The sequence below is a fragment of the Sinohyriopsis cumingii genome, chromosome 1, assembly GCF_028554795.1.
Source record: "Sinohyriopsis cumingii isolate HCF-2022 chromosome 1, ASM2855479v2, whole genome shotgun sequence".
NCBI classification, from domain to species: Eukaryota; Metazoa; Mollusca; class Bivalvia; order Unionida; family Unionidae; genus Sinohyriopsis; species Sinohyriopsis cumingii.
The window spans coordinates 65479878-65504797 of NC_142961.1; the positions used below are offsets into that span (position 1 = coordinate 65479878).

Consider the following 24920-nt stretch of genomic DNA (forward strand, 5'->3'; position numbering starts at 1 on the left):
CCTCTTCTTCATCAGAACTCCCTCACTTTGACTCTACTCGCTGTACCTCACAGTATTAAAAAGTCTCATTGATCTCTTTTACTTCATACATACACATTTAAAACGATCCACCACCTGAAGGACAAGCTACTGTCAAGGGTACTCAAACTCATCATAGGCATATTATATCTATGTCAAGGGTACTCTGAAACTCATCATAGACATATAATATCTATGTCAAGGGTACTATGACGCTCATCATAGGCATAGTATATCTATGTCAAGAGTACTCTGAAACTCATCATAGGCATATTATATCTATGTCAAGGGTACTCTGAAGCTCATCATAGGTATATAATATCTATGTCAAGGGCACTATGAAGCTCATCATAGGCATGCTATATCTATGTCAAGAGTACTCTGAAACTCATCATAGGCATATTATATCTATGTCAAGGGTACTATGAAGCTCATCATAGGCATATTATATCTTTGTCAAGGGTACTATGAAGCTTATCATAGGCATACTATATCTATGTCAAGAGTACTCTGAAACTCATCAAAAGCATATATATCTATGTCAAGGGTACTCTGAAGCTTGTCATAGGCATATTATATCTTTGTCAAGGGTACTATGAAGCTTATCATAGGCATACTATATCTATGTCAAGGGTACTCTGAAACTCATCACAGGCATATTATATCTATGTCAAGGGTACTATGAAGCTCATCATAGGCATATTATATCTATGTCAAGGGTACTCTGAAACTCATCATCGGCATACTATATCTATGTCAAGGGTACTCTGAAACTCATCATAGGCATATAATATCTATGTCAAGGGTACTGTGAAACTCATCATAGGCATATAATATCTATGTCAAGGGTACTCTGAAACTCATCATAGGCATATAATATCTACATCAAGGGTACTGTGAAACTCATCATAGGCATATTATATCTATGTCAAGGGTACTGTGAAATTCATCATAGGCATATTATATCTATGTCAAGGGTACTCTGAAACTCATCATAGGCATATTATATCTATGTCAAGGGTACTCTGAAGCTCATCATAGGCATGCTATATCTATGTCAAGAGTACTCTGAAACTCATCATAGGCATATTATATCTATGTCAAGGGTACTCTGAAGCTCATCATAGGCATATTATATCTTTGTCAAGGGTACTCTGAAACTCATCATAGGCATATTATATCTATGTCAAGGGTACTGTGAAACTCATCATAGGCATATTATATTATATCTATGTCAAGGGCACTCTGAAACTCATCACAGTCATATTATATCTATGTCAAGGGTACTCTGAAACTCATCACAGGCATATTATATCTATGTCAAGGGTACTGTGAAACTCATCATAGGCACATTATATCTATGTCAAGGGTACTGTGAAACTCATCATAGGCAAATTATATTATATCTATATCAAGGGTACTCTGCAACTCATCATAGGCATATTATATCTATGTCAAGGGTACTCAGACTCATCACAGGCATATTATATATATGTCAAGGGTACTCTGAAACTCATCACAGGCATATTATATCTGCGTACTGAAAATGTTCTGACTGGCATAAAACCAAGATGTTAAATGTATTACTTTAAGTACCTCAGTATAAAATCGTCAGAAAACAAAACAAGCAATAATAATAGTACACTAAGAGTATACATATGGTTTCAGTCACTAAAATGGAGTAACAATACTGAGAAAGATGGCGACTAAAATATCTTTACTTGCCAGGATTTATGCAACAACAAAATAATGCAGTACAAAATTAACCTGTATTGGTTTTATCAGTGACGTCACCTCCACAACTTTGATGTACTTATTTAAATTACCTGCCATGCTTTCTCTATTTAAGTATTAAAATAAAATGTTATCTGACTTACCAAACCTTAAACACAAAATCCCAATGGCAACTGCCACCACATCATTGCTGCTGAAAACAATATAGCTTGGTTTCATCCCATGTATGACTGTTAGAGGAAATGTTTTGACATTTTAAAGTTTGTATAATTAGATTATACAATTCAGATCACATCACATACACAACAATGGCAATATGTCAATCATAAATATTCTATTTCGTTTAAGAGAAAATCTTGGAATAAGAAATTAGAAAGGAAGTACTATAACAGCATATAACATGAAAGAAATTGAGAGAGGAAAAGACCTTGCGTTTTCTGTGGGATTTTACATCAGATGTTTTGTTCACAACTGGTGCTTGTTTGTGACACTGGCTGTCCATAATAAATGGTGACTCAATAGCAAATAAATCTTTCTTCAACCTAAAGGAAATGTTAGTTCCCTGCATAACACAGCAATTTGATTCTCCATTATGTTCCAACATTTTAAAGGTAACATCTTGTGTACTGGCAACTGCATGACTTGTGGTATCCAATGTATGGTTTTCTAAACCATCCTCTTCCCTAAAAAGTTTCTCAACATTTTTTGTGAGACACATATCACAGTTGTCATTTGCAAAACACACCCTAGCTCCAGTCTTAGCAGTTACCATAGAATGATTGTTATTCTCTTTCCGTTTCATGAATGGGTCTTTAACATTTGTGTGGTTGGTTTTCCCTGAACAGGCCAAGTATATACATGCATTCGCCAAACTGTCTGTTCTATTAGGGTACTTCTGGAATGGACTGACAGAGGTTGCTAAAGTAACAGCATATGCATTCTCTGTAGCTTTGATGTGATCAATGATCCAACCCTCTGGACATTGTACAATGACAGCCATTAGGATTTCCTTACATCAATCGTTACCTGAAAGCAAAGACATTCATGGTATATCTGGTGTAGAAAATACAGGACTGGTCCAAAGACAATCACAGTATATCTGGTGTAGAAAATAGAGTATTGGTCCAAAGACAATCACAGTATATCTGGTGTAGAAAATAGAGTACTGGTCCAAAGACATTAACAGTATATCTGGTGTAGAAAATAGAGTATTGGTCCAAAGACATTAACAGTATATCTGGTGTAGAAAATAGAGTACTGGTCCAAAGACATTAACAGTATATCTGGTGTAGAAAATAGAGTACTGGTCCAAAGACAATCACAGTATATCTGGTGTAGAAAATAGAGTACTGGTCCAAAGACATTAACAGTATATCTGGTGTAGAAAATAGAGTATTAGTCCAAAGACATTAACAGTATATCTGGTGTAGAAAATAGAGTATTAGTCCAAAGACATTAACAGTATATCTGGTGTAGAAAATAGAGTATTAGTCCAAAGACATTAACAGTATATCTGGTGTAGAAAATTGAGTATTGGTCCAAAGACATTAACAGTATATCTGGTGTAGAAAATAGAGTACTGGTCCAAAGACATTAACAGTATATCTGGTGTAGAAAATAGAGTATTAGTCCAAAGACATTAACAGTATATCTGGTGTAGAAAATAGAGTATTAGTCCAAAGACATTAACAGTATATCTGGTGTAGAAAATAGAGTATTAGTCCAAAGACATTAACAGTATATCTGGTGTAGAAAATAGAGTATTAGTCCAAAGACATTAACAGTATATCTGGTGTAGAAAATAGAGTATTGGTCCAAAGACATTAACAGTATATCTGGTGTAGAAAATAGAGTATTGGTCCAAAGACATTAACAGTATATCTGGTGTAGAAAATTGAGTATTAGTCCAAAGACATTAACAGTATATCTGGTGTAGAAAATAGAGTATTAGTCCAAAGACATTAACAGTATATCTGGTGTAGAAAATAGAGTATTAGTCCAAAGACATTAACAGTATATCTGGTGTAGAAAATAGAGTATTGGTATGTTTTTAATATTGAGCACACACACCTGCTCCATTTGAAGCTCCCTCCTCCATATGAAGATTGTCTGCTTCACTGTATTGCAGACTAAAGACTAAAAAATTTGTTTACAAAGTGAAGCATGTGATTGGTGAAAGGGGAATAGTACCGTAAAACTGAATTGCCCAAACTCAATATCCACTAACTCAATAGTTATGTTTTTAATATTGTTTTGTTCCCACCGGAACAATTAAATGGTCAGTCCCTTACACTTGCGATATTGTTTATGAGACTGAAAAATGTACTGTAGAGGGACTCAAATCTAATTTGATTTCCAATAAATTTACAATTTCTGCATGTTCAGGTGCAGAATTATGAATAGCTGTAGCATACACCTATGTTCTTATGATCTCTTACAATAAGATCTTGAGTTTTTCCTTCAGGTCCATTTTATCATGATCTATATGGAAATATATTCGTGGATACTAGAGTAACTTTGGTTTTCTGAACTCTACAAAATTTTACATGTTTCTTCATCAAAGCTGAAAACAGATATAAAGTCAGACAGGCACTTGTCTAACTTGTATTATATCAATCAGTAAAATCAGTAGCTTCAAGTTTTATAATTAGTTCACATGACAGTACTCTGGTAGTATCAAAACTTACAGAAAGCACTTGCTCTGTGTATCAACAGAATCAGCACCTACTTGTATGTCAGTTCCTCTGGGGCCAAAAACATTGTATTTGAGGCTTTTATAAGTATCTAATCCCTTTGCTAAGATTAATTTTCCAAAACAATCACATAAGTACAGTAATGTGACCTGTACTAATTACAAAACTTACCATTTTTACTGATATAAAAAGACCACTGCCTCTCCAGCTTTTTCTTCTGCTGTCAACACTTAGAAATATGTGGGGATTTTTTTTTCATTGCAATGAGAAAGCAAGACAACTGAGTACAAGTTTACATTAGGACCTTGAGAAAGGTCAATGAAATCAAACTGAACTGAAATATGAGTAAAGTCAGAAACAATTTTTGTATTAAGTACACTAGTTTTTGAGGCAAACACAAAGAGACCATCAGTGAATTTAAAACATTTTTGTATTATTACTCTGGACAGGACTCACATTGCACCAACATGTCATGAACATATGCAAGACTGCAGATCTTGAGCTGAGACGCATCAGCTCCATTCGCAAATATCTTTCAGTTGATGCCACTAAAACACTTGTGTGTTCATTAGTACTTTCAAGACTGGACTATTGTAACTCAATTCTGTCTGGTTCATCTCAATATCTGCTCCAGAAACTTCAAAAAGTTCAAAACACAGCTGCTCAGATCATACTTAGAGTACCACGATCAGAGCACACCTCCCCCCTGCTCTGTACCCTACACTGGCTATCCATTCGATCCAGAATCAAACACAAAATTTGTTCTCTGTGCTACGTTTCACTGTCGGACTCTAGTCCAACATACCTATCCGACCTCACCCATGTGTACAAACCAGCAAGATGCTTACGCTCCTCTTCTGACAATCATATACTCATTACTCCAAGTATGAAAGCAAAGTCATATGGACAGCGTTCTATTGCATACCAGGGCCCAGCAACGCGTAATGAATTGCCCATTGAACTTAGACACAAAGACACAGTGATCCCATTCAAGAGGGCTCTCAAAACTCACTTATTTCGACTTCAAGAACAAACTTGAAGACCTAATAATGTTTCCTACCTTAAATATTCTCAGCATGTTTTTTTTAATGTTTTCTAATTTCATGGTGTTTGTTTTTGTAATCATATCATTATATGTTTTTTATCTTATAGGTGTTGTCTAATGTTGTAAAGAGCTAAGAGCTTCTAAAGATTAGGCGCTATACAAAGTCCTCATTATTATTATTATTATTATTAATTTAAATAATTTAGGTTTCAACACAGTGACAAAATAACCGTAAAAAATCTAGCCATGTCAAGCAAATGGGTTTTAAGTCAGAACCAGTGTTTCTTTTTAAGGAATCAATGAATATACATGCATTTGCTACAATTATACCTTAAGTACACCTTTACTTTCTCCATCTCAAAGGATTGTAGTAAGTTGCTAAAGCAGGAGTAAGTTTATAAAAGTATTTACCACATTCCAAAATGTACTGTATAATTCATAAAAACTAGGTAAATGATAAAAGCATATATATGGCTTAAGTAGCACTAGACCTACAATGTAAAACAATATCCTGATATTTGTTTTTAGGTGAGCACCCAAAACAAATATCAGGCATGACATAATACACTGTAGGACTTTTAAGTTTTCAAGGCCATGTCAATTCATACATCTTCCTCTTTGTCTGTACCCACTACTGATTTTAAAAATGCAAAGCATCAAGGATATAAAAAATGCACAGAACTTAATCATACATAGTATTAACTGATTTATAATTTCTAACCTGACTGTGTCCAAAGATTCCCTAACACCACTGCAATATTAGAGTTTCAACAAAAAAAAGAAGCTCCTGATGTAAACAAGCAAACAGGCCACTTGATGTCTACCAGTATTTCTGGTTTCTAGAAAAGTCTATTTCAGTAAATACTGTGTCATCTGCATCCAATATTTGCCATGTCTAATTTTAATATGTTCAAAACAAACTAAACAAATAAACAGGAAGAACTTTTGTATACATGTATTCAAAGAAATGTAAATCCAACATGTACAGAAGTATTGAGATTTTCAAAGATGGTTAACAACCACATCACATGTTACTTGAAAACAAAGACTTGCCCAAGCCAAAACGGTGGCCATGTTGCTAAAGAAACTCTCTTTTGACTCAAAAACATGACGACAATATTTAGGACCATACTGGCAACAGTCAGGTAAGAAATTATAAATCAATGAATGAACAAAGTTCTGTACATTTTTACATCCTTTCAAAAGCTGTATGGGTTGGGCCATGTATTTACTGCAAACCACGACAAACCTAACACAAACCACCTTTAGAATGAATGATAACATTGCTAATTTATCTGTGAAAATGTTTTAAGTAAACAAAATGTGAAATTTATCATATAATACTTGAAGAAATTTGACATGACACTGTTAATTTTATGAGTCCAATTTGCAGCTATGAAGTGTTGTTACAATATGTGCATTTCTTTTTCATTAAATGTCCATTTCATTCATTAGATAATTGAAATAAGTAACTTGACTATATTTGAGTGTGTGTGAACAGGATTTTTAACGTAGCTTTAACAACTTTTCAGTCATATCGCTATGATGTCTGCAGTGTGGCAGTTTTTAGTGATGTCTAGCACTGGGGCATCATGTTGCAGACATGTAGCATGATGTCCCACCCAGTCACATTATCCTGACACCAGGCCGACCAGTCCTAACACGAACTTCTTAATGCAGAGCGCCAAGCGAGGCAAGTGTTAGTACCATTTTTGTAAGTCTTTGGTATGACTCGGCCGGGGTTTGAACCCATGACCTCCCGCTTCCAAGGCGGACGCTCTAACCTCTAGGCCACCAGAGTGTTGGCTATATTTGAGTGTATCTTTGTATATTTGAGTGCATTTTAGTAACTAGCCATGATGTCATATCCTCAATGTCCACAAAGTTGAGGTACTTGTATATTAGTACCATTTAGTAACTAGAAGAGCATTTCTTTTATTATAATTGTTATTGTTTTGATTCCACAAAGTTTCATTGTGCTGATAGTTGCTATCTAAATCATTTTGGTAAAAAAATGTTCATTGTTTTTCTGTTTTTGTTATTCTTACATATTAATTAAAGTGTCCACAATTTTCCCTAGCAATTCCATACCTTGCTGGCAAGTATAGGAAGAAGGGATTATTCAAACAGTATTTGACAACATATATTATTTGCTGTTTTTTAACAGATGCAATGTAAATTTAAAGAGTTTTCAAAAAAGCATGCCCTTCCCATTGAAATTTAGTATGGAAATTTAAATCATTTGGACAAATTCTTTCTGTGTAAAGCTTCTGAGACCACGATATTGACTACAGATAGTCATATGACAGACATCAGCAAATTAGACCATATGGACAGACCAGTTAGAATCAATTTTGATTCTGAAATATATGTTTAATTCAAATAATTTTTATGTTCAGTATTGCGTTCTTGTCTGCTTGTGCTCCAATCAGCATCAGCAATTTTACTCTCTGCAAAAACACACTTGTTTTGGAAGAATTGTGCTTAGTTTAGAATAATTTCCAAGAGATGTATGAACTGATTAGTAAGTCGTGAAAATTAACAAAATAATGGGGCCATGTATTTAGAACAAATCTGTTGCTCTTAACATACAGATATCACCTCAGAGTTGGTCGGTATAAGGATAATATGCAAAACTGGATAGTAAATTGCCAGATAATCGATCTGCTTACTTAGTGACTGTGGTGCTGAGTGTGCAGAAATGTTCAAAGGGAACTAAATCCTTGTATCTACCATCTCAATCTACCATTTCAGATCATGTTCCCAGAAGTTGTATGTTAATTTAATTTCATGTAAGAAAAACATAATTTTAGCAAGACAGATTTGCCATAAATAGTCTTTACATAAGATTAAAAACTTTACAAACAAACATACACACATAGAACAGTTACATGTCAAAGTGAATCCTCATGCAAAATGCATACCAATACACTGCCTTTCTAATAAACTTATAAACAAAATATAAATAATTAATTATAATAAATGATTCATTACAAATGATTTAAAAAGAAACAACAATTATGCTGACTGACACTCTAGTGAGAGAAAAAAATTTGAATAAAACATCTCTTTTGTATACATCTAAATACACATAGAAGTAGACCCCCTGCTTAAAATATTAAAGTTTAGCATTGCAAAAAGCAAGAAAATCAAATTAAGGAACAGATTACTGAAAAAAAGATACATTAAATTTAATAATCAAATTCACTCCCCTGTCAATTCAAATTGCTTTTGCTTTTTCACTTCCAAATGACAGGTGCTTGTGTTGTCTTATTTTGACACTTCTGATTTTGTCCTCAAATTTGGCTGCAATGTGGGATAGAAATGTTCTCTATATCTCATAACTTGTGTCTTTGTGTAAAAGCATGGGGTCAAAAAAATGGGATGTTCATTGGTGTCTTTTCTTACAATCTGCTGATTTCTGTATACTAATGTTTTGAAATAAAGTCTTCCCACATTAAAAGTCTCTCAAAAAATGTTGTCTGTTATTTGATTATCAGTATATAATAGGGAACATCGCCGTGACGTCATGGGGAACGATCACGTGGGGGGTTCCCTAGTCTGGTTGGCAGAAAGCCCATAGGCTTACTCCATATTCGATTGAATACACTTGTTACCAGAATCTTTTATTCCGAAACAATGGTCGTGTCTTGTTGTGTCGTTAATTGTGCTAGACGTTTTAAACCAAAGGACGTGCCTTTTTACCGCCTACCTAAGGATCCATCTAAAAGGCAGAAATGGCTGGCTGCGATTAACAGAAAAAACTGGATTCCAACTGAGCACGATCGCGTATGCGGGAGCCACTTTATATCAGGTAAACATCGAAATTATGTATACAAATATACTGCTGTTTAACAGTGACATTTATTGCAATAATCATTGATTCTAGTCACTAGTTTTTCTGAAGCTGTCAAGATAAATCTTTATACTAAAACGTGCAATTAAAACTCTTTACAATCAATACACCCACCCCACGTTTTTGTTTTACAAAAATAAATAAAAATGTTTCCACGATGGAATCACAAGTTGTATTGTTTTGTCATTGATTAAACAACATTAAACAATTCTGTCTCCTGCTTTTTATGCTGATAATCTTTTATAAACAAAGGAAATATAACATTCAATAATAAAACTTGGAAACAATTTATATCACCCTCCCTTTTATATAATTTTAGGCAAGAAGAGTGACAGTCCTAATGACCCCGATCACGTACCCAATGTCAGCATGGGATATACAGTTAGCACTGCCGATCCACTGTCATCCAAGAAGAGATTTGAGCGAACCCATAATCGGTCAGCCAAGAAACAAGGTCAAGAGGAATTGGAGTTACATAGAAAACATGATTTGTTTGCTGCAGAAGCCCTTATTGATTTGAGCCATACCAACAATGAGCACTTGATTCCACCCAGTGAGACCAAGTTACAAAGCTGTGATAATCATGCAGGTAATATTTCAAAATAACTTATAATAAAAACAAGTTAATGTAATATAAGGAAATACATATTTAGCTTTTATAGTAATACTATTGTCTGTTGTATTGATTATACTTTGAATATTAAAAAAAGGTTAACAGTAATATTTGTATCAATGACCATAGTTTGAATATATTTTGATGAGCATGTAACATTGGGTTTTATCGATTTTTTATGCCTCAATTACTTTATAATATGCAACCTTCATGTGCATCAAATAACCGCTATTTTCTTGTTTCACAGGTGATCATCATGACACTTGCCTGCGAATGATTGCAGATCTTCGGATTAAAAATGAAAAAGCCATGGATGAGCTTGCAAGACTGCAGGAGGAAAATCGTTCCCTACAACAACAGCTTAATGCTATCAAGTTTACAGACTCTTTTCTAGAGCATGAGGATAAAGATGCCAGGACAAGATTCTTTACTGGACTACCCCACCACTCTTCCTTTGTTTGGATGGTCAAATACTTATCAGACATTCTTCCCAAGTGTAAAGCTTTGTCCACTGGCTCTGTTCTTCTTCTGATTTTGATGAAGTTGAGACTCAATATTCAACACCAGGATCTTGCATACAGATTCATGGTGTCACAAACAGTTGTGTCGGACATTCTCAATCAGGGGCTGCCACAGCTTGCCAGGAATTTATGTTTTCTGGTGCAATGGCCAAATAGAGAGACAGTGCACAGGAATTTGCCTGATGTATTCAGAGAAACATACATAAAGTGTCGCGTTATTATTGACTGCTGCGAAATTTTCATAGAGCGGCCCGGGAACTTGACAGCACGTGCAACTACATGGTCAAATTACAAGCATAACAATACAATTAAATTTCTCGTTGCCATTAGTCCAACGGGTTCTGTCAGCTTTATTTCAAAAGCCTTCGGTGGCAGGACCTCAGACAAAGTGATCACTTTGCGGTCAGGATTCTTGGATCTACTTGAGTATGATGATCAGGTTCTGGCCGATAGAGGTTTCTTAATAGCAGAAGAAGTTGCATCACGAAATGCTCACTTGATCATGCCTGCTTTTACAAAGGGAAAGAACCAACTAAGTGCTAGGGAGGTTGAGAAAAGCAGAAGGATTGCACGTGTGCGCATACATGTTGAGCGTGCAATTGAGAGAATAAAAAACTTTAAAATATTAAGTTCAACAATGAGCTTGAAGCTGGTACCTCACTCAAATAATATCATGACCATCTGTGCATCATTAAGTAACCTACACCCCAAGCTGGTTAATTAAGTATCAAGCATTTTAAAGCCATAATTCAAGAATATTAACATAAACAAAGAAGATATTTTGTATTTCAAGAGCATATTTATTTCCAAGATGTATCACATTCATATCATGATGTGTATAAAGAATCTTTTGGAAATCAAATAATGTACACTTCACTACTGATCTGTGAAATTTGAGGACCAGACACGTTTTGTATTAAATACATGTGACATCACTGATCCCTATGATTGTGTTTTCATTTTACATTGACTCTCTCTCTCTCTCTCTCTCTCTCTCTCTCAAAAGACAATTGTGAACATTATAGTTCTGAAACATTCAGTTATTATCCAAATGAGATTAAACTCAGACCTTATTAGAGTACAAAACTGGGCACAACAAAATAGGATGGTAATTAATGAAGATAAAACAAAATGTATGATTTTGGAGACATCACAAAAGCTACACAAGTAAGGGAAACCACAACTATATCTTGCACTACAAAATCATCCATTAGAAAATGTTAAACATGAAAAGCTTGTATGTGTGAACGTAGATAATTTATTATGGAATGACCACATTGATAAGCTTTGTATAATAAAGCATTATTAGTATTATTATTATTATTATAGTGCACAAATGCTATATCCATGTGCTATATGTACAATTCACTATGTGGCAATGTTAAAAACTAATTTTCCTTACAGCGGGGACAGTACCAATTTCCTCTTGGTTTTCGGCGCACATTTACACAAGCATAATGGAACCACTGGAATGCGCAGTCATCGTTGTCACATTTTATCATTTTTCCATATTCCTGCTGATCACATATGCAATATGTGGCCACATTATCATTGTCAACAGCATCAATAACACCATTTTCAAGTTCCCGAGTCACAATTTCTGGTAGAACAAACGACATAAAAAACTCTCTGCATGCCATCACCAACTTCTGGCTGAATGCAGAGTCATACTTTACTCTAGTGATGCAAAGTTCCTTGCTGGTAAACACAACAAAGTCACAATATTGTACTTCATGGATATGCATCTGGAGTTGCACTTGTGTGAAATACCTATGTGTTGTTTTGAGTGTCAAGTCCTCTGTCAAGCAAAACGCTTTATCACTTTGTGCAGCATCTGCCACTGATGACTCCCTGTGTTTGTAGGGGCACTTAATTTCAATGACCCCCTTTCCGCAACATTTACACTTGGTAAGGCCATCGCTTGAGACACCCAAAAATGAGTTCTCTTTGCTAATCAGGAACCCTGTCAATCGGGCCTCAAACTCTGTATGCTGACCTCTCATGGTACTAATGAACAAATTCCTTGCCTTTTCTTCATTACTTATTCCCCATTTTACAGCTGGCTTTCTGCTAAGGTCAAATGTAGAATAACCCATTATATTTTTAACTAGGGTGTCCGGCAAAGTGTCTGCTCTTCTAACTAGGACATCGTGGGCTTTTGTTCCAGTAATCCGACCTTGCCTGTGTCTATACCACAGTGGGCACACTGACTGTGATCTCGTCATTTCTTCCAAATTTAAGACTTGCTCTTTTGAGCAGGAGTAATTATTCCAAGTCTTGTCAAACATCGGCTGTTTATCCTCTGCTGGAAGGCCTGCAAATGTCTCATCAGTAAGTGAAGCTAAAAGTGGTGGAAATGCTTGCTTCGTCTCCACTGCAGATTCAGTGTCCAGCTCTCCATCTAGAGGTGGGATACAGGAAAAAAAAGCAGCATCTGGACATGCAGCCTTTAGTGATTTTAATGTATCTATTGACGGCAGCTGGTTATTTCCACTTGGTATAATGGAGTCCACTGGTTTAATCCGATAACCAATCAAACTCTGGAACTCATCAACTGTCATGGGTTCAATCTAAAACAGAGAAAAGACTAACAATATTCTCTTAAAGTAGCAGCGCAGATTAAAAAGTGTTAAAAAGGTATCCAATACAATTCCTCCCTATTCTTAACAAAAATGAATCGGTTAAGTAACATAGACATACTTTGACTTAATACAATTAATTTTTTTGGGTAAAAAAAATATCTATTAGCTGGCACTTTGCTGGAAACAGTTGAACTTTAATATTTACCTCATCACGAAAACTTTTGTTCCACTTGCACGCTTGACTAGTGGATGATGTCTGTGTCATGCCAAGTCGAACTCCAATTTCCACCTTGAAAAGAACAGCAGCAACATGGCTGCATACCTCTCCAAGCCTACAATAGAAACCCAACGATTTTAGACAATGTTTATATTTTAATAATTCTTCACATGTAAATTTTACTTCCAAGTAAGAAAGCATGGTTAAATAATTTCTAATTTAAATATTTCTGTCATCTTGGTGTATTTCTCATGCTTAATCGATTGAAGTTCACAACAAATAAGAAGTGCTGATAATTCAATGCATTAGAAACTATAGCTGTTTCCTGATATATGTAGTTTATTGGAACATTTAAAAATAACAATGTTTATGTTTACATGTATCATACTTTTAAATTATTCTTTCCAACTTCAAATTTAAGTACAATATGATATGAACAATTATTTACTAATCATGAAGCAACGAATGATTACCCAGCCATGCAAGTGCAATGTGCACAATGGACTGTAGCTTCCTTCTTTCTCAGACACACCCAAGGGTGGTGCGGTTTGTCTTTCATTCTCTGAGACGGTGTCACCTTAGCTGAAAGGAAGCAGACAGGGCTGTCCTCTTCAATAAAATGGTAATACACCTCCTTCACATGCCCACTGACAACATAACTGAAAAACAAATGATATTCAGCCAGCACTGGTTCTTCAGAAATTCAAAAACTTATGTTCATGTAGTAAAACATGGAGAATTGCGAATTAATACATATATCTGCTGTGCAGCATAACTTTAGTTTAATTGAAATTTACTTTTAAATGGACAGTTCGCTCAATATTATTAGATATGTGGGAAAGTTAACATGCTCATATAAAAATATTAGTTGATGCAAACACTACTGTACCATTTCGATCTTACACACCATCCCCCGTCAAACCTACAGCAAAGATTTTTTATACGTCTGGTTTCCTTTCATGTATTAAAACAAATACCTATATACTATAGTTCTCCTATGAATAAAAATATATTGTTTTATAAGCTTACCTGTAAGCATCAAGGGATTTAAAAGACTTCATCTTCTCAGCGGAGTAAATTGATGGTGTGTCAACCAGGTAGCAATAAATATCGCCAAATGTCAAGTCTGGCCAAATGCAGGGGTCTGATGTCCATCCTAACTTAAGATTATATGGATCCGGCAGACCCTTATAATCTTTTATGCCATTTAATTTTTGTATATAGCGAGCACGCGCTTCGTTTGGTAAGCCATTTGCATAAGTTGATCGACCTTCTTCCTTCGCCGCCATAGTGGTTCTGCCAACCAGAGCTCTGCGCTAGCTTAGTTGTGACGTCATACAAGGAATCCCCGATATTCCCTATATGATGGACAGCACTTTTTCTCTGTTGTGTATTATTCACTTTACAAGCGGATGTTTCCCACTCATACCATTACTTCGAACAGCTCGTCAGCAATATTTTGTAAGGTTTTATTCTTTTAATTTTAATTCATAATAATCTTTTCTAGGTTTTGAGTAGAGAAGTCTGATATTTTATCCATTGTTATTGGATTTGTTCTCATGTTCAGTTGAAAAAAAACACTAACTTGTGAAAAAACTACTACCCGATGACCAACGCACAGGAACTTGATTCCAGGGTAAAACTAATCTGGACACTCACCAATTAATTGGTGAGCGTACACATTAGTTTACCTCGGAATCAGGTGCCTGTGGTTACTAACGCTGGAAACTGTTGTAAAAACATGCAGATACTAAGATTCATTTGAGATTTTGATATATATTAACCACTCCACCCACAGTTTATGAGATAAAGTTGAATTAATATATTTATCAAGGTGTTTGCGGTAGATTTGTAATAGTTTACGGTGGTTTGCGTTGCTTAATAGTCAAATACATGGACCGGTAGGGATGGGTAAAGCTAACGGGATGGTTGAGTGTTCTTCAACCCATTGGTCTTGACGAAAGCTCAAAACTGACATCATTAAATTAATCGCAGCAATTACAGGCCCAACCTAATATACCTGCTTATTAGGAAATTCTAGGTCTACTTTGCGTTTTTCATTTTCCTCATAGAGTTGTTCTGTGCTACAGAACTCAATTATAAAGACGCATATATGTTAGCTTCGTTTACTATAAGCGTCTGGGAGTGTCGGTGAATAACCTAAGAAAACGAAAACAAAGGGAGTAGGGTTCTGTAGCTCACATCCACAATAGGAACCAAAATATTTCTGCTCAGAACCACTTAACATCTGCGCTGGGAACCAATAGCCATACTTAAAACGCGCTTCGAAGCAATATTGAGTCCGGTACTTATGACAGTTTTCCTTATTATTATGATTATTATTATTGCTCATTACCACACTGCTGATTGATATAGCAGAACTATTGGTAGCTTGTTATTGATGTAGGCCCTTTAATCATATTTAAAGATATCATATTTAACATTTAAGAAAATACCCTTTACTTCTTTACTGATTTGCCTTAATGAAATTGAAAATTTTCTGATAAACTTACATCAGCCCAATTAGTTCAAAATCTGGGTAAAACTGACAGAAAATCTACTAATTACCTGAATGAGAAGTGAATGTATAATTTAATTCATACTGACGACAACCTTGTAGATTTATAATGTTTTCATTTCGCATTACTTTTAAATTTACAATGTATTTCATCTTCTCGCTTTTCACAATATATCAGAATATCATCATCATCATCATTAATAACAACAACAACAATAACAATAACAGCAGCAGCAACAACAACAATAGCAACAACAAAACCCAATATGGCAGTAATTTATTACTTCATGCTGTGTCTTCATGTATATTTTATTTTTTTGTTTATTCTCCATATAAATCCTTTACAAGACTGGTGGCTGGGTTGGCATTTATATGAGATAATTTATGTCTCATTTGATCCAGTATTTTAATGCTTTAGTTTCCTAATTCTGATCTCTATATGCGTACTGCAGTTGTTATAAGTAAAGTGCTTATACTTATAACTCTGAGTAAAGTGATATTTGTCAAAATCTACAAGTTACTTCAAGGTTTTAATTGGATTCATTTTTTGGATAAGAGTACTGAACGTCTTAAAAGTTGAAGAAATAAAAGCTGTAGATTGGAAGAAAACTAAAGCAAATAATATCATTAGTATAAACAGCAGTATTAGTAATGTTTGTATTTCTCATGGACTGACTCGGAATTCTCTCTGTGGGATTCAGTTTCGCGAAATGTTCTTTTCTTATGATTTTCGTAGTTAAGTTTTACATTACAAAGTGTGCTAGTTCAAGCTGCAACTGGCCCTCTCCCCCACCGTCCTGTTGTTGAACCCACTACTTTAATTTGTATTAGTATTTAGTGCTTCGGTTTAACTTTTCAATCGAAAAGTTCGCAAGTCAAAAAAAAAAAATGTTTATTTTCAGTGGCGTACTAAAGGTTGGTGCGGGGGGTGTGGGTGTGGGTCCGCCGGGTCACAGCCAGAAAGTGGAGTTGGCTATCGGGAAAGTTCCAATCAGTACAAGTTTTCAAACGAAATGAAAACTTCGCCAAAGTAAACGTTATTTCCAATTTGCTTATGACAGCACTGTTTTGTTTAAAAATCTACTTACAAACATAATATTTTTTTGTGTGTTTACATTTTAAAATGGGGTGGGGGGGGGGTGGCAAAGGATTATCTGCTCTGTGTGCCAAATACTTTAGGTACGCCCATGTTATTTTTACATTATATAGCTAGTAAATGTAAGATCTTATTATTTTGTCCTGAACATAATTTATAAAATATTATATAATACAAGAATTTTTAAAACAAAATGATGCTGAACACAGTGCCTATAATTTTTGTTTTGTAATGAAAGTATTAACAATAAATACTTTTAGCACTGTTCTTTCTTACGGATTAGTAGATGCATGTATCCGATTGGAACTATCATTTGCAAAACTTTACATTCAAGAATATACTCACAAAGCTATGGGTAACTATGATACAGAAAATCAGAGTCATCCATGTTATCAGGGTAATTCATGATTATGTGATAAGATAAGAAGTTCTACATTACATAATGGTGATAAAGCAAAACTTAGATGTGATATTTTACAACTCAGTTATAAAAGAATTGTTTTATTCCTAATTACTTACAATTTTACTATTATTTCTTCATTTGGAGTCTCAAATGTTACCTTCCTATTATTGTTTCGTTCATAATCTTAGTACCATAATCTCATTCCAATGACGCTTTGCCTTTTTCTTAATAATGACTAGCGAAAGCAAACTTGAACAACAAGTCTTCACTTAATCATCTCTCAACATTTAGAATCACAAAGTGTTCGATTGAAGTAGTACCCTGAGATATTGCTACTACGTTATTCAAATAATATAATCTTATCCAATATCATAATATTCCTGCAAGAAATTATTTTGAATTAAACGCTTAACGATTCAAGTGTGTAATGCAATTAAACGCTTCAAGCAAAACTTTCACTGAGTTCTCGAGGCATTATAAGTTTAAGCTTCTTGTTGTTTCCTAACAACTCCTTCTTCCAGTTATTTAACATTTAGCTTTGTATCACGAGTTGATGCCAAAATAAAAATAAGTATATTATGTTTTTTTACACTAACCATTTGACACTAACCACCAGTAAATTTAAGTAAGTACTATTCCTTATTTGTGACGAAACGGTTATCACGAGAGTGTATTCAGTGTATACAGTGTGACTTGCGACCAAAGCCGATTCATTACTCCAAGTTTCCATATAGCATCCGTGCCTGTAACCAACATTGCTTGTTGAAAGAATACTAGAAATATTGCAGATCAGACTCCCATACAGCTATCAGAACAAATGACAAAGGAAAAACTACATCTCTATTGTTACATTGAAATTCATGTCCTACTCCCAATGACGTGCCGCAACATGTAGAATACGGGCATTAATGTCATGAATGATAACAACTTCATAGATGTTTAATCATACTATAGTTAACATCTGAACTAGGATATTTTAAATTCAGTATAAATCAACATATTTCATACTATTCGTTCTTTCCGTGTTTAACTTGCATGATAGATTCCTGGACCTCTGATATAGTGTCGTATCAATTATAGCATCCGTGCTCAGAACCAGCTTAAACATTCTTCATTATAAATGCCTCGGGAATATATATCTTGATCCTTAGCTATTGCAATTTAGCCGCTTTATTCTTACGTCATTGCTCACAAGAGCTGGCTCCCAGGTAAGGTTCCTATACTCATTCCCTTCAAGCGATGCATCTTCGCTCAGACCCACGACCTTACTACCACTGCCTGTTAAAGCACAAGTTGATGCACACAAAAAATAAGAATTTTATTATTTTGGCATTAATCCTCTCACAGTAACCACCAGTAAATTAAAGTAAGTACTTTTTTTCTTTTTTTACTTTAGAAGAAAAGATTATCATTAGAGTATATAGTGTAACAATCGACCAAAGCCTATTCATTACTGCAAGTTTCCTTACAGCATCCGTGCCGGGAACCAACATTCCTTTCTGAAAGCAAATTGCAAATACATGTAGTAGAGGTCCGACCCCTATACGGCTATTAGAACAAATGACAAAGGAAAAACAAATATCTTCATTGCCACAGAGAATTTCACAATCATGAACCGATAACACGTACAATACGGTCATTAAGATCACCGATGAAAACATACCCAACACAATTTCATGTATGAATTACCATGCCAAAGTTAACATCTTTCCTAGGAGATGTGAAATTGATTGTGCATTATAAATCGAGAAGTTTCACACTGTTCGTTCTTTTCATGTTGTTTCAATTATTACATCAAAGATTACTGGACCTGCGCTATAAAATACCGTATCACTTTTAGCATCCTTGCTCAGAACCAACTTATACATTTGCTTGTAAATGTCTGATTAAAATATCTTGTCCTTCCAGCACATTGGTACAAGTTAAATTATCTGCATGTAAATCGTTTAGCATCCCATGTTCCGTACGTAATATAATCTAACATCCTTATTACTTAGTCATTGCGCACAAACACGGGCTTTCTATGTAAGGTACCTATACACGTATATTTGAAGATGTCCATCATCACTCAGAACTACGACATCCGTACTCAAAGATATCCTAACACAATTCCTAATCAGAGACCATTTTATTTTCTAAAAACAAATAATTGTAACGAAATTTTGTAAACTTTGACTTAAGGTAAAGCAAAGTCTGCGTCCTCCATGCTACATGTCTCGCGCTTGACCATTTCATTCCTACTGACAGTAGCATTTGCGTCCTCCCTGCCCTCCATCTCTCTCTCTCTCTCTCTCTCATTTAAGTACATACGCACTAGAAATGAAATATACACACAAGTTACTCTTTATATTCAGTACATTTGCTTCCACAAAATTATGTTAGATTCATTGGCTATGAACTCGTACATTAATCTGTATACATACACGTACATAAAATGTAAATCGTATTCACAACCGCACGTGACAGTCTACCTAAGTATATTTATTACTTCAAGTTTCCTCATATCATTTGCGCCTGGAACCAGCATTACAAATCATTTGCAATTATGTGTGCTGTATACATCAACAAATTTCATACTCTTTGTGCTTTTCATGTTGTTAAGCTTACATCAAAGTGACATGCCCTGGAGCTATAAAGTACCGTATCAAATTTTGCATCCGTGCTCAGAACCAATTTATATATTTTTATTATAAAAGCCTGAGTCATGTATATTTCGTTTTGTTCACATTTGTACACGTCACATTATCTCCATGTATATTATGTCACATTTCTTCAGCTTTAGGTATTGCAATTCAGCAGCTTTATTCCTCAATCGTTGCTCACAAGACCAGTTTCCTATATAAGGTATCTAAACTCGCTTCTTTCAGGGGATGCATCTGACCTCCGAACCACGACTTTATCACCACTACCTGCCACAGCACATGTTGATGCCAAAATAAACATGAGCAAAAATATTTCTTACAATAAATATCTGTTACTAATCACCAGTAAATGAAAGGACTATTCCTTATTTTAGACAAAAATTTATCACGAGGATATATAGTGTAACAATCGACAAAGGTTTGTTCATTACTACAAGTTCTCTTGTAGCATCCGTGCCTAGAACCAAGATTTCCTGTAGAAAGAAAATTGCAAAAAGATAGAGTTCCATACTCATACATCTTTCAGAGCAAATGACAAAATGAATAAGATCTTTATTACCGCATATAAATTCACGTCCTTTTCCCAATCATGTGCCGATAACATGTAGAATACGGCCATTTACTTAATCGATAATAACATCTCCGCTGGGAACCAAAACAAATTTATAGATTTAATACCATGCTCTAGGTAGCATCTTTAATAGCATATTTGAAATCCTGTGTCCTGTATAAATCAACCAACTTCACACTCTTCATGCTTTTCATGTTCTTTCATTTACATCAAAGATTCATGCATCTGACCTATAAAGTACCGTATGAATTTTTGCATCCGTGCTCAGAACCAATGCAAATTTTTCACTTTGCAAAAGCCCGAGTCATATATATTTCGTTTCTTACACATCTGTACACGTCACATTATCTCCATGTATATCATCTAACATCTGTTCATCTTTAGTTATTATAATTTAGCAGCTTCATTCTTTGACGACACGAAGTAATTCCTATGCGAGGTACCTTCACTCGTTTCTTTGAAGCGATGCATCTGCGCTCAGAACCACGATCTTCTTACCACTGCCTGTCACAGCACAAGTTGATGTCTAAATAAACATCAGCATAACTATTTTTTACAATAACCATCTAATACTAACCACCAGTAAATGAAAAGATTATTATTTATTTTGGACAAAAATTGTATCACGAGGATATATAGTGTAACAATCGACCAAAGTCTCTTCATTACTGCAAGTTCACTTCTAACATCCGTGCCTAGAACCAAGATTTCCTAGTGAAATAAAAGTACACAAAAGTAAATATTCATACGTCTTTCAGAACAAATGATAAAATGAATAAGATATTTACAGTCGCATATACATTCACGTCCTTTCCCCAATCAAATGCCGATAACATATTGAATACGGGCATTTACTTCGTCGATGATAACATCACCGCTGGGAACCAAAACAACTTCATATATGAAATACTATGCTCTAAGTAACATCTTTAATAGCATATTTAAAAATATGTGTCCTGTATAAATCAACCAACTTCACAATGTTCGTGCTTTTCATATTATTTCAATTACATCAATGATTCATGCATCTGACCTATAAAGTACCGTATTAATTTTTGCATCCGTGCTCAGAACCAATTTTGTATATTTCTCATTGTAAAAGCCTGAGTCATATACATTTCGTTTCTGACACAACTGCAAACGTCACATTATCTCCATGTATATCATCTAACATCTGTTCATCTTCAGGTATTATAATTTAGCAGCTTCATTCCTTGACCACAAGAACTGATTCCTATGCGAGGTACCTTCACTCGTTTCTTTGAAGCGATGCATCTGCGCTCAGAACCACAATCTTCTTACCACTGCCTGTCACAGCACAAGTTGATGCCTAAATAAACATCAGTAATACTATTGTTTCCAATAACCATCTGATACTAATCGCCAGTAAATGAAAGGACTATTCCTTATTTTAGACGAAAATCGTATCACAAGGATCTATAGTGTAACAATCGACCAAAGTCTGTTCAATACTGCAAGTTCACATATAACATCCGTGCCTAGAACCAAGATTTCCTGGTGAAATTAAATTACGCAAAAGTAGAGTTCCGATGCTCATACATCTTTCAAATCAAATGACAAAATGAATAAGATCTTTACTGCCGCATGTAAATTCACATACTTGTCCCAATCAAGTGCCGATAACATATTGAATACAGGCATTTACTTCATCGATGATAACATCCCCGCTGGGAACCAAAACAACTTCATATATGAAATACCATGCTCTTGATAACATCTTTAAGAGCATATTTAAAATATGTGTCTTGTATAAATCAACTTACTTCACACTCCTCGTGCTTGTCATATTATTTCAATTACAGCAATGATTCATGCATTTGACCTATAAAGTACCGTATCAATTTTTGCATCCGTGCTCAGAACCAATTTATATATTTCTCTTTGTAAAAGCCTGAGTCATATACATTTCTTTTCTGACACATCTGCACACGTCACATTATCTCCATGTATATCATCTAACATCTGTTCATCTTTAGGTATTATAATTTAGCAGCTTCATTCTTTGACCACAAGAAGTGATTCCTATGCGAGTTACCTTCACTCATTTATTTGAAGCGATGCATCTGCGCTCAGAACCACGATCTTCTTACCACTGCCTGTCACAGCACAAGTTGATGCCTAAATAAACATCAGTAATACTATTGTCTCCAATAACCATCTGATACTAATCACCAGTAAATGAAAGGACTATTCCTTATTTTAGAAACAAAACATCGTACCACGAGAGTATGTAGTGTAACAATCGACCAAAGTCTACTCTTGACTGCATGTTCCATTATAACATCCGTGCCTAGAACCAACAATTCATCGTAAAAAGCAAATTACACAAAAGTACAATTCCGATATTCATACGTCTTTCAGAACAAAGGACAAAATGAATAAGATATTTACAGTCGCATATAAATTCAAGTCCTTTTCCCAATCATGTGCCGATAACATGTTGAATACGGGCATTTACTTCATCGATGATAACATCCCCTCTGGGAACCAAAACAACTTCATATATGAAATACCATGCTCTAAGTAACATCTTTAATAGCATATTTAAAAATATGTGTCCTGTATAAGTCAAATAACTTCACACTCTTCGTGCTTTTCATATTATTTCAATTACAGCAACGATTCATGCATCTGACCTATAAAGTACCGTATCAATTTTTGCATCCGTGCTCAGAACCAATTGATAGCATATTTGAAAACCTGTGTTCGGTATATATGAATAAATGTCATACTGTTCCTGATTTTCATGTTCTTACACTTGCATTAAGGATGCATGCACCGGAGCTATAAAGTACCGTAGATATTCTTATATCCGTTCTCAGAACAAATTTATATAGTTCTTCCTTACAAACTATGATCTGAAACACATCAATACCAAGGTCTGTTTTTCATTGTTGTCAGGTTGTGTGTAATTTTTCAAGTGCTTTCTTTATTTCTGTCTTTAAAACAAATTTCATAATGCTTTCAAAGATATACTCTGTTAGTATAAATGAGTTTGCGTGTATATGTTGCGAGTAAATGAGAAATTCATAAGCCTTTCTAGATGTATTCTATTTGTGGTTTCCTTTTTTCGTATTTTTGTCACCAAATGCATTTATAGGTCACAATTCTTGGAATGCAGAATGATATTATTATTGGTTAGAATGGATTGCTAGAGTGTTTGTTTAATTTTCTTTCGATATTCAAGAGTAGTTAAGTGGGATACCCTAGCGACAATGTAAATTAGCATTACAGACCCCCTTGGGACAATCTGGCGACAATGGAAAATTAACATGGAGAAAAATCGTGGGACAATCTGGCTACAAGGGAAATTAACATGGAGAAAAATCGTGGGACTGTTGAGCGACAAGGGAAATTAACATGGAGAAAAATCGTGGGACTGTTTAGCGACAAGGGAAATTGAACATGGGATTTTTATTTATTTTTTTTTTTTTTTTAAAATAAATAAAAAAGGGGTAGGCAATCAAAAGTCATTCTCTTTTCGAGACCTATGAGTGGCCCTGAAAAGGGCCTTTGGGTTTATGTTAATATTAATATTAACATAGATGGCATCTGTCACATCTTCTTCTTCTTCTTAAACTCCTTCTAACTGCAGGTCCATACACAAGTACCCTCTTGAGACATCCTTGTCTTTCTATGTAAACTCTTCTCATCCATAGACTAGTATCTGTCCTATCAACAACAGTCCACTTGGACCGGACATACATGAGCATGTCCGTCCTAAACATCACTGAAGACACAAGGGTGGATAATTCAACTGTGGTCCACATCTTGAGGCGACGAGAACAGGTGAATCAATGCAGTGAACTGCGCTTATTTATAGGTAGAGGAAGGATTGAAACGGATTGAGTTCATTCACCAATCCGAACACGCGTTACAAAATTCAGTCAGCCCGCATCCAATCCGAAGAGAGCAGTTTGTGACGTCACGTGGTCTATATAGATTCGTTAGCGCCTGTGTGCAGTCAATCTATGCGACAGTGATTCAACATGACGGAAACTCAGAAAACGATCCATTGGGGTGCACCAGCAGGGGAGACCGCCCAAGGGAACCCGGACTTACTTTCAGAAGAGGTAAATTGGGATTTTGTGGATTTTCTTACCTCGCAAGAATTTGTTCCGGGACCTTCGTTACCTTCTTCATTGCCGCAAGTGGAGAATTTTAAACAGAGACAGAAAGAAGAATTGGAGAAATTTATACAACGACAAAAGGAAGCTCACGCCTCGGACCCTTTCGACTTTCAGGAAGAAATGCTAAAGTATTGTCGTTCCGACGTGGACATTTTATGACGTTGCTGTGGAAAATTTCGAGAACTGTTCATGGAACACGGAGGGGTCGATCCTTTAAAAGAAGCTTGCACCATTGCCAAAGCGTGTTCCTTAGTGTACCG

The 24920-nt window shown here is 35.2% G+C and overlaps 3 protein-coding genes across 3 annotated transcripts in view; 1 reads left to right on the forward strand and 2 right to left on the reverse strand.

Annotated features, from left to right (window-relative positions):
- The window catches only part of LOC149807022 (N(6)-adenine-specific methyltransferase METTL4-like), a 42849-nt gene extending 27418 nt beyond the window's left edge, over positions 1-15431 (reverse strand). The window contains exons 1-2 of the mRNA XM_089960799.1: positions 15300-15431; positions 2180-2778 (exon numbers count right to left, since the gene is read on the reverse strand). Of these exons, the coding sequence (XP_089816925.1) occupies positions 2180-2752 (573 nt within the window). The 5' untranslated portion in view covers positions 2753-2778; positions 15300-15431. The remainder of the gene's footprint in view (positions 1-2179; positions 2779-15299) is intronic.
- Positions 9043-11419, forward strand: LOC149807023 (uncharacterized). Its single transcript, XM_089960695.1, has 3 exons — positions 9043-9304; positions 9666-9935; positions 10207-11419. The coding sequence occupies exons 1-3, from the start codon at positions 9130-9132 to the stop codon at positions 11202-11204; spliced, it is 1443 nt and encodes a 480-aa protein (XP_089816821.1). The 5' UTR covers positions 9043-9129; the 3' UTR covers positions 11205-11419.
- LOC149807024 (uncharacterized) lies at positions 11260-14660 on the reverse strand. The gene is made up of 4 exons (XM_089960684.1): positions 14309-14660; positions 13753-13938; positions 13268-13394; positions 11260-13050 (listed from the first exon to the last, which is right to left on the reverse strand). The coding sequence occupies exons 1-4, from the start codon at positions 14566-14568 to the stop codon at positions 11869-11871; spliced, it is 1755 nt and encodes a 584-aa protein (XP_089816810.1). The 5' UTR covers positions 14569-14660; the 3' UTR covers positions 11260-11868.
- Positions 15432-24920: the final 9489 nt, after the last annotated feature.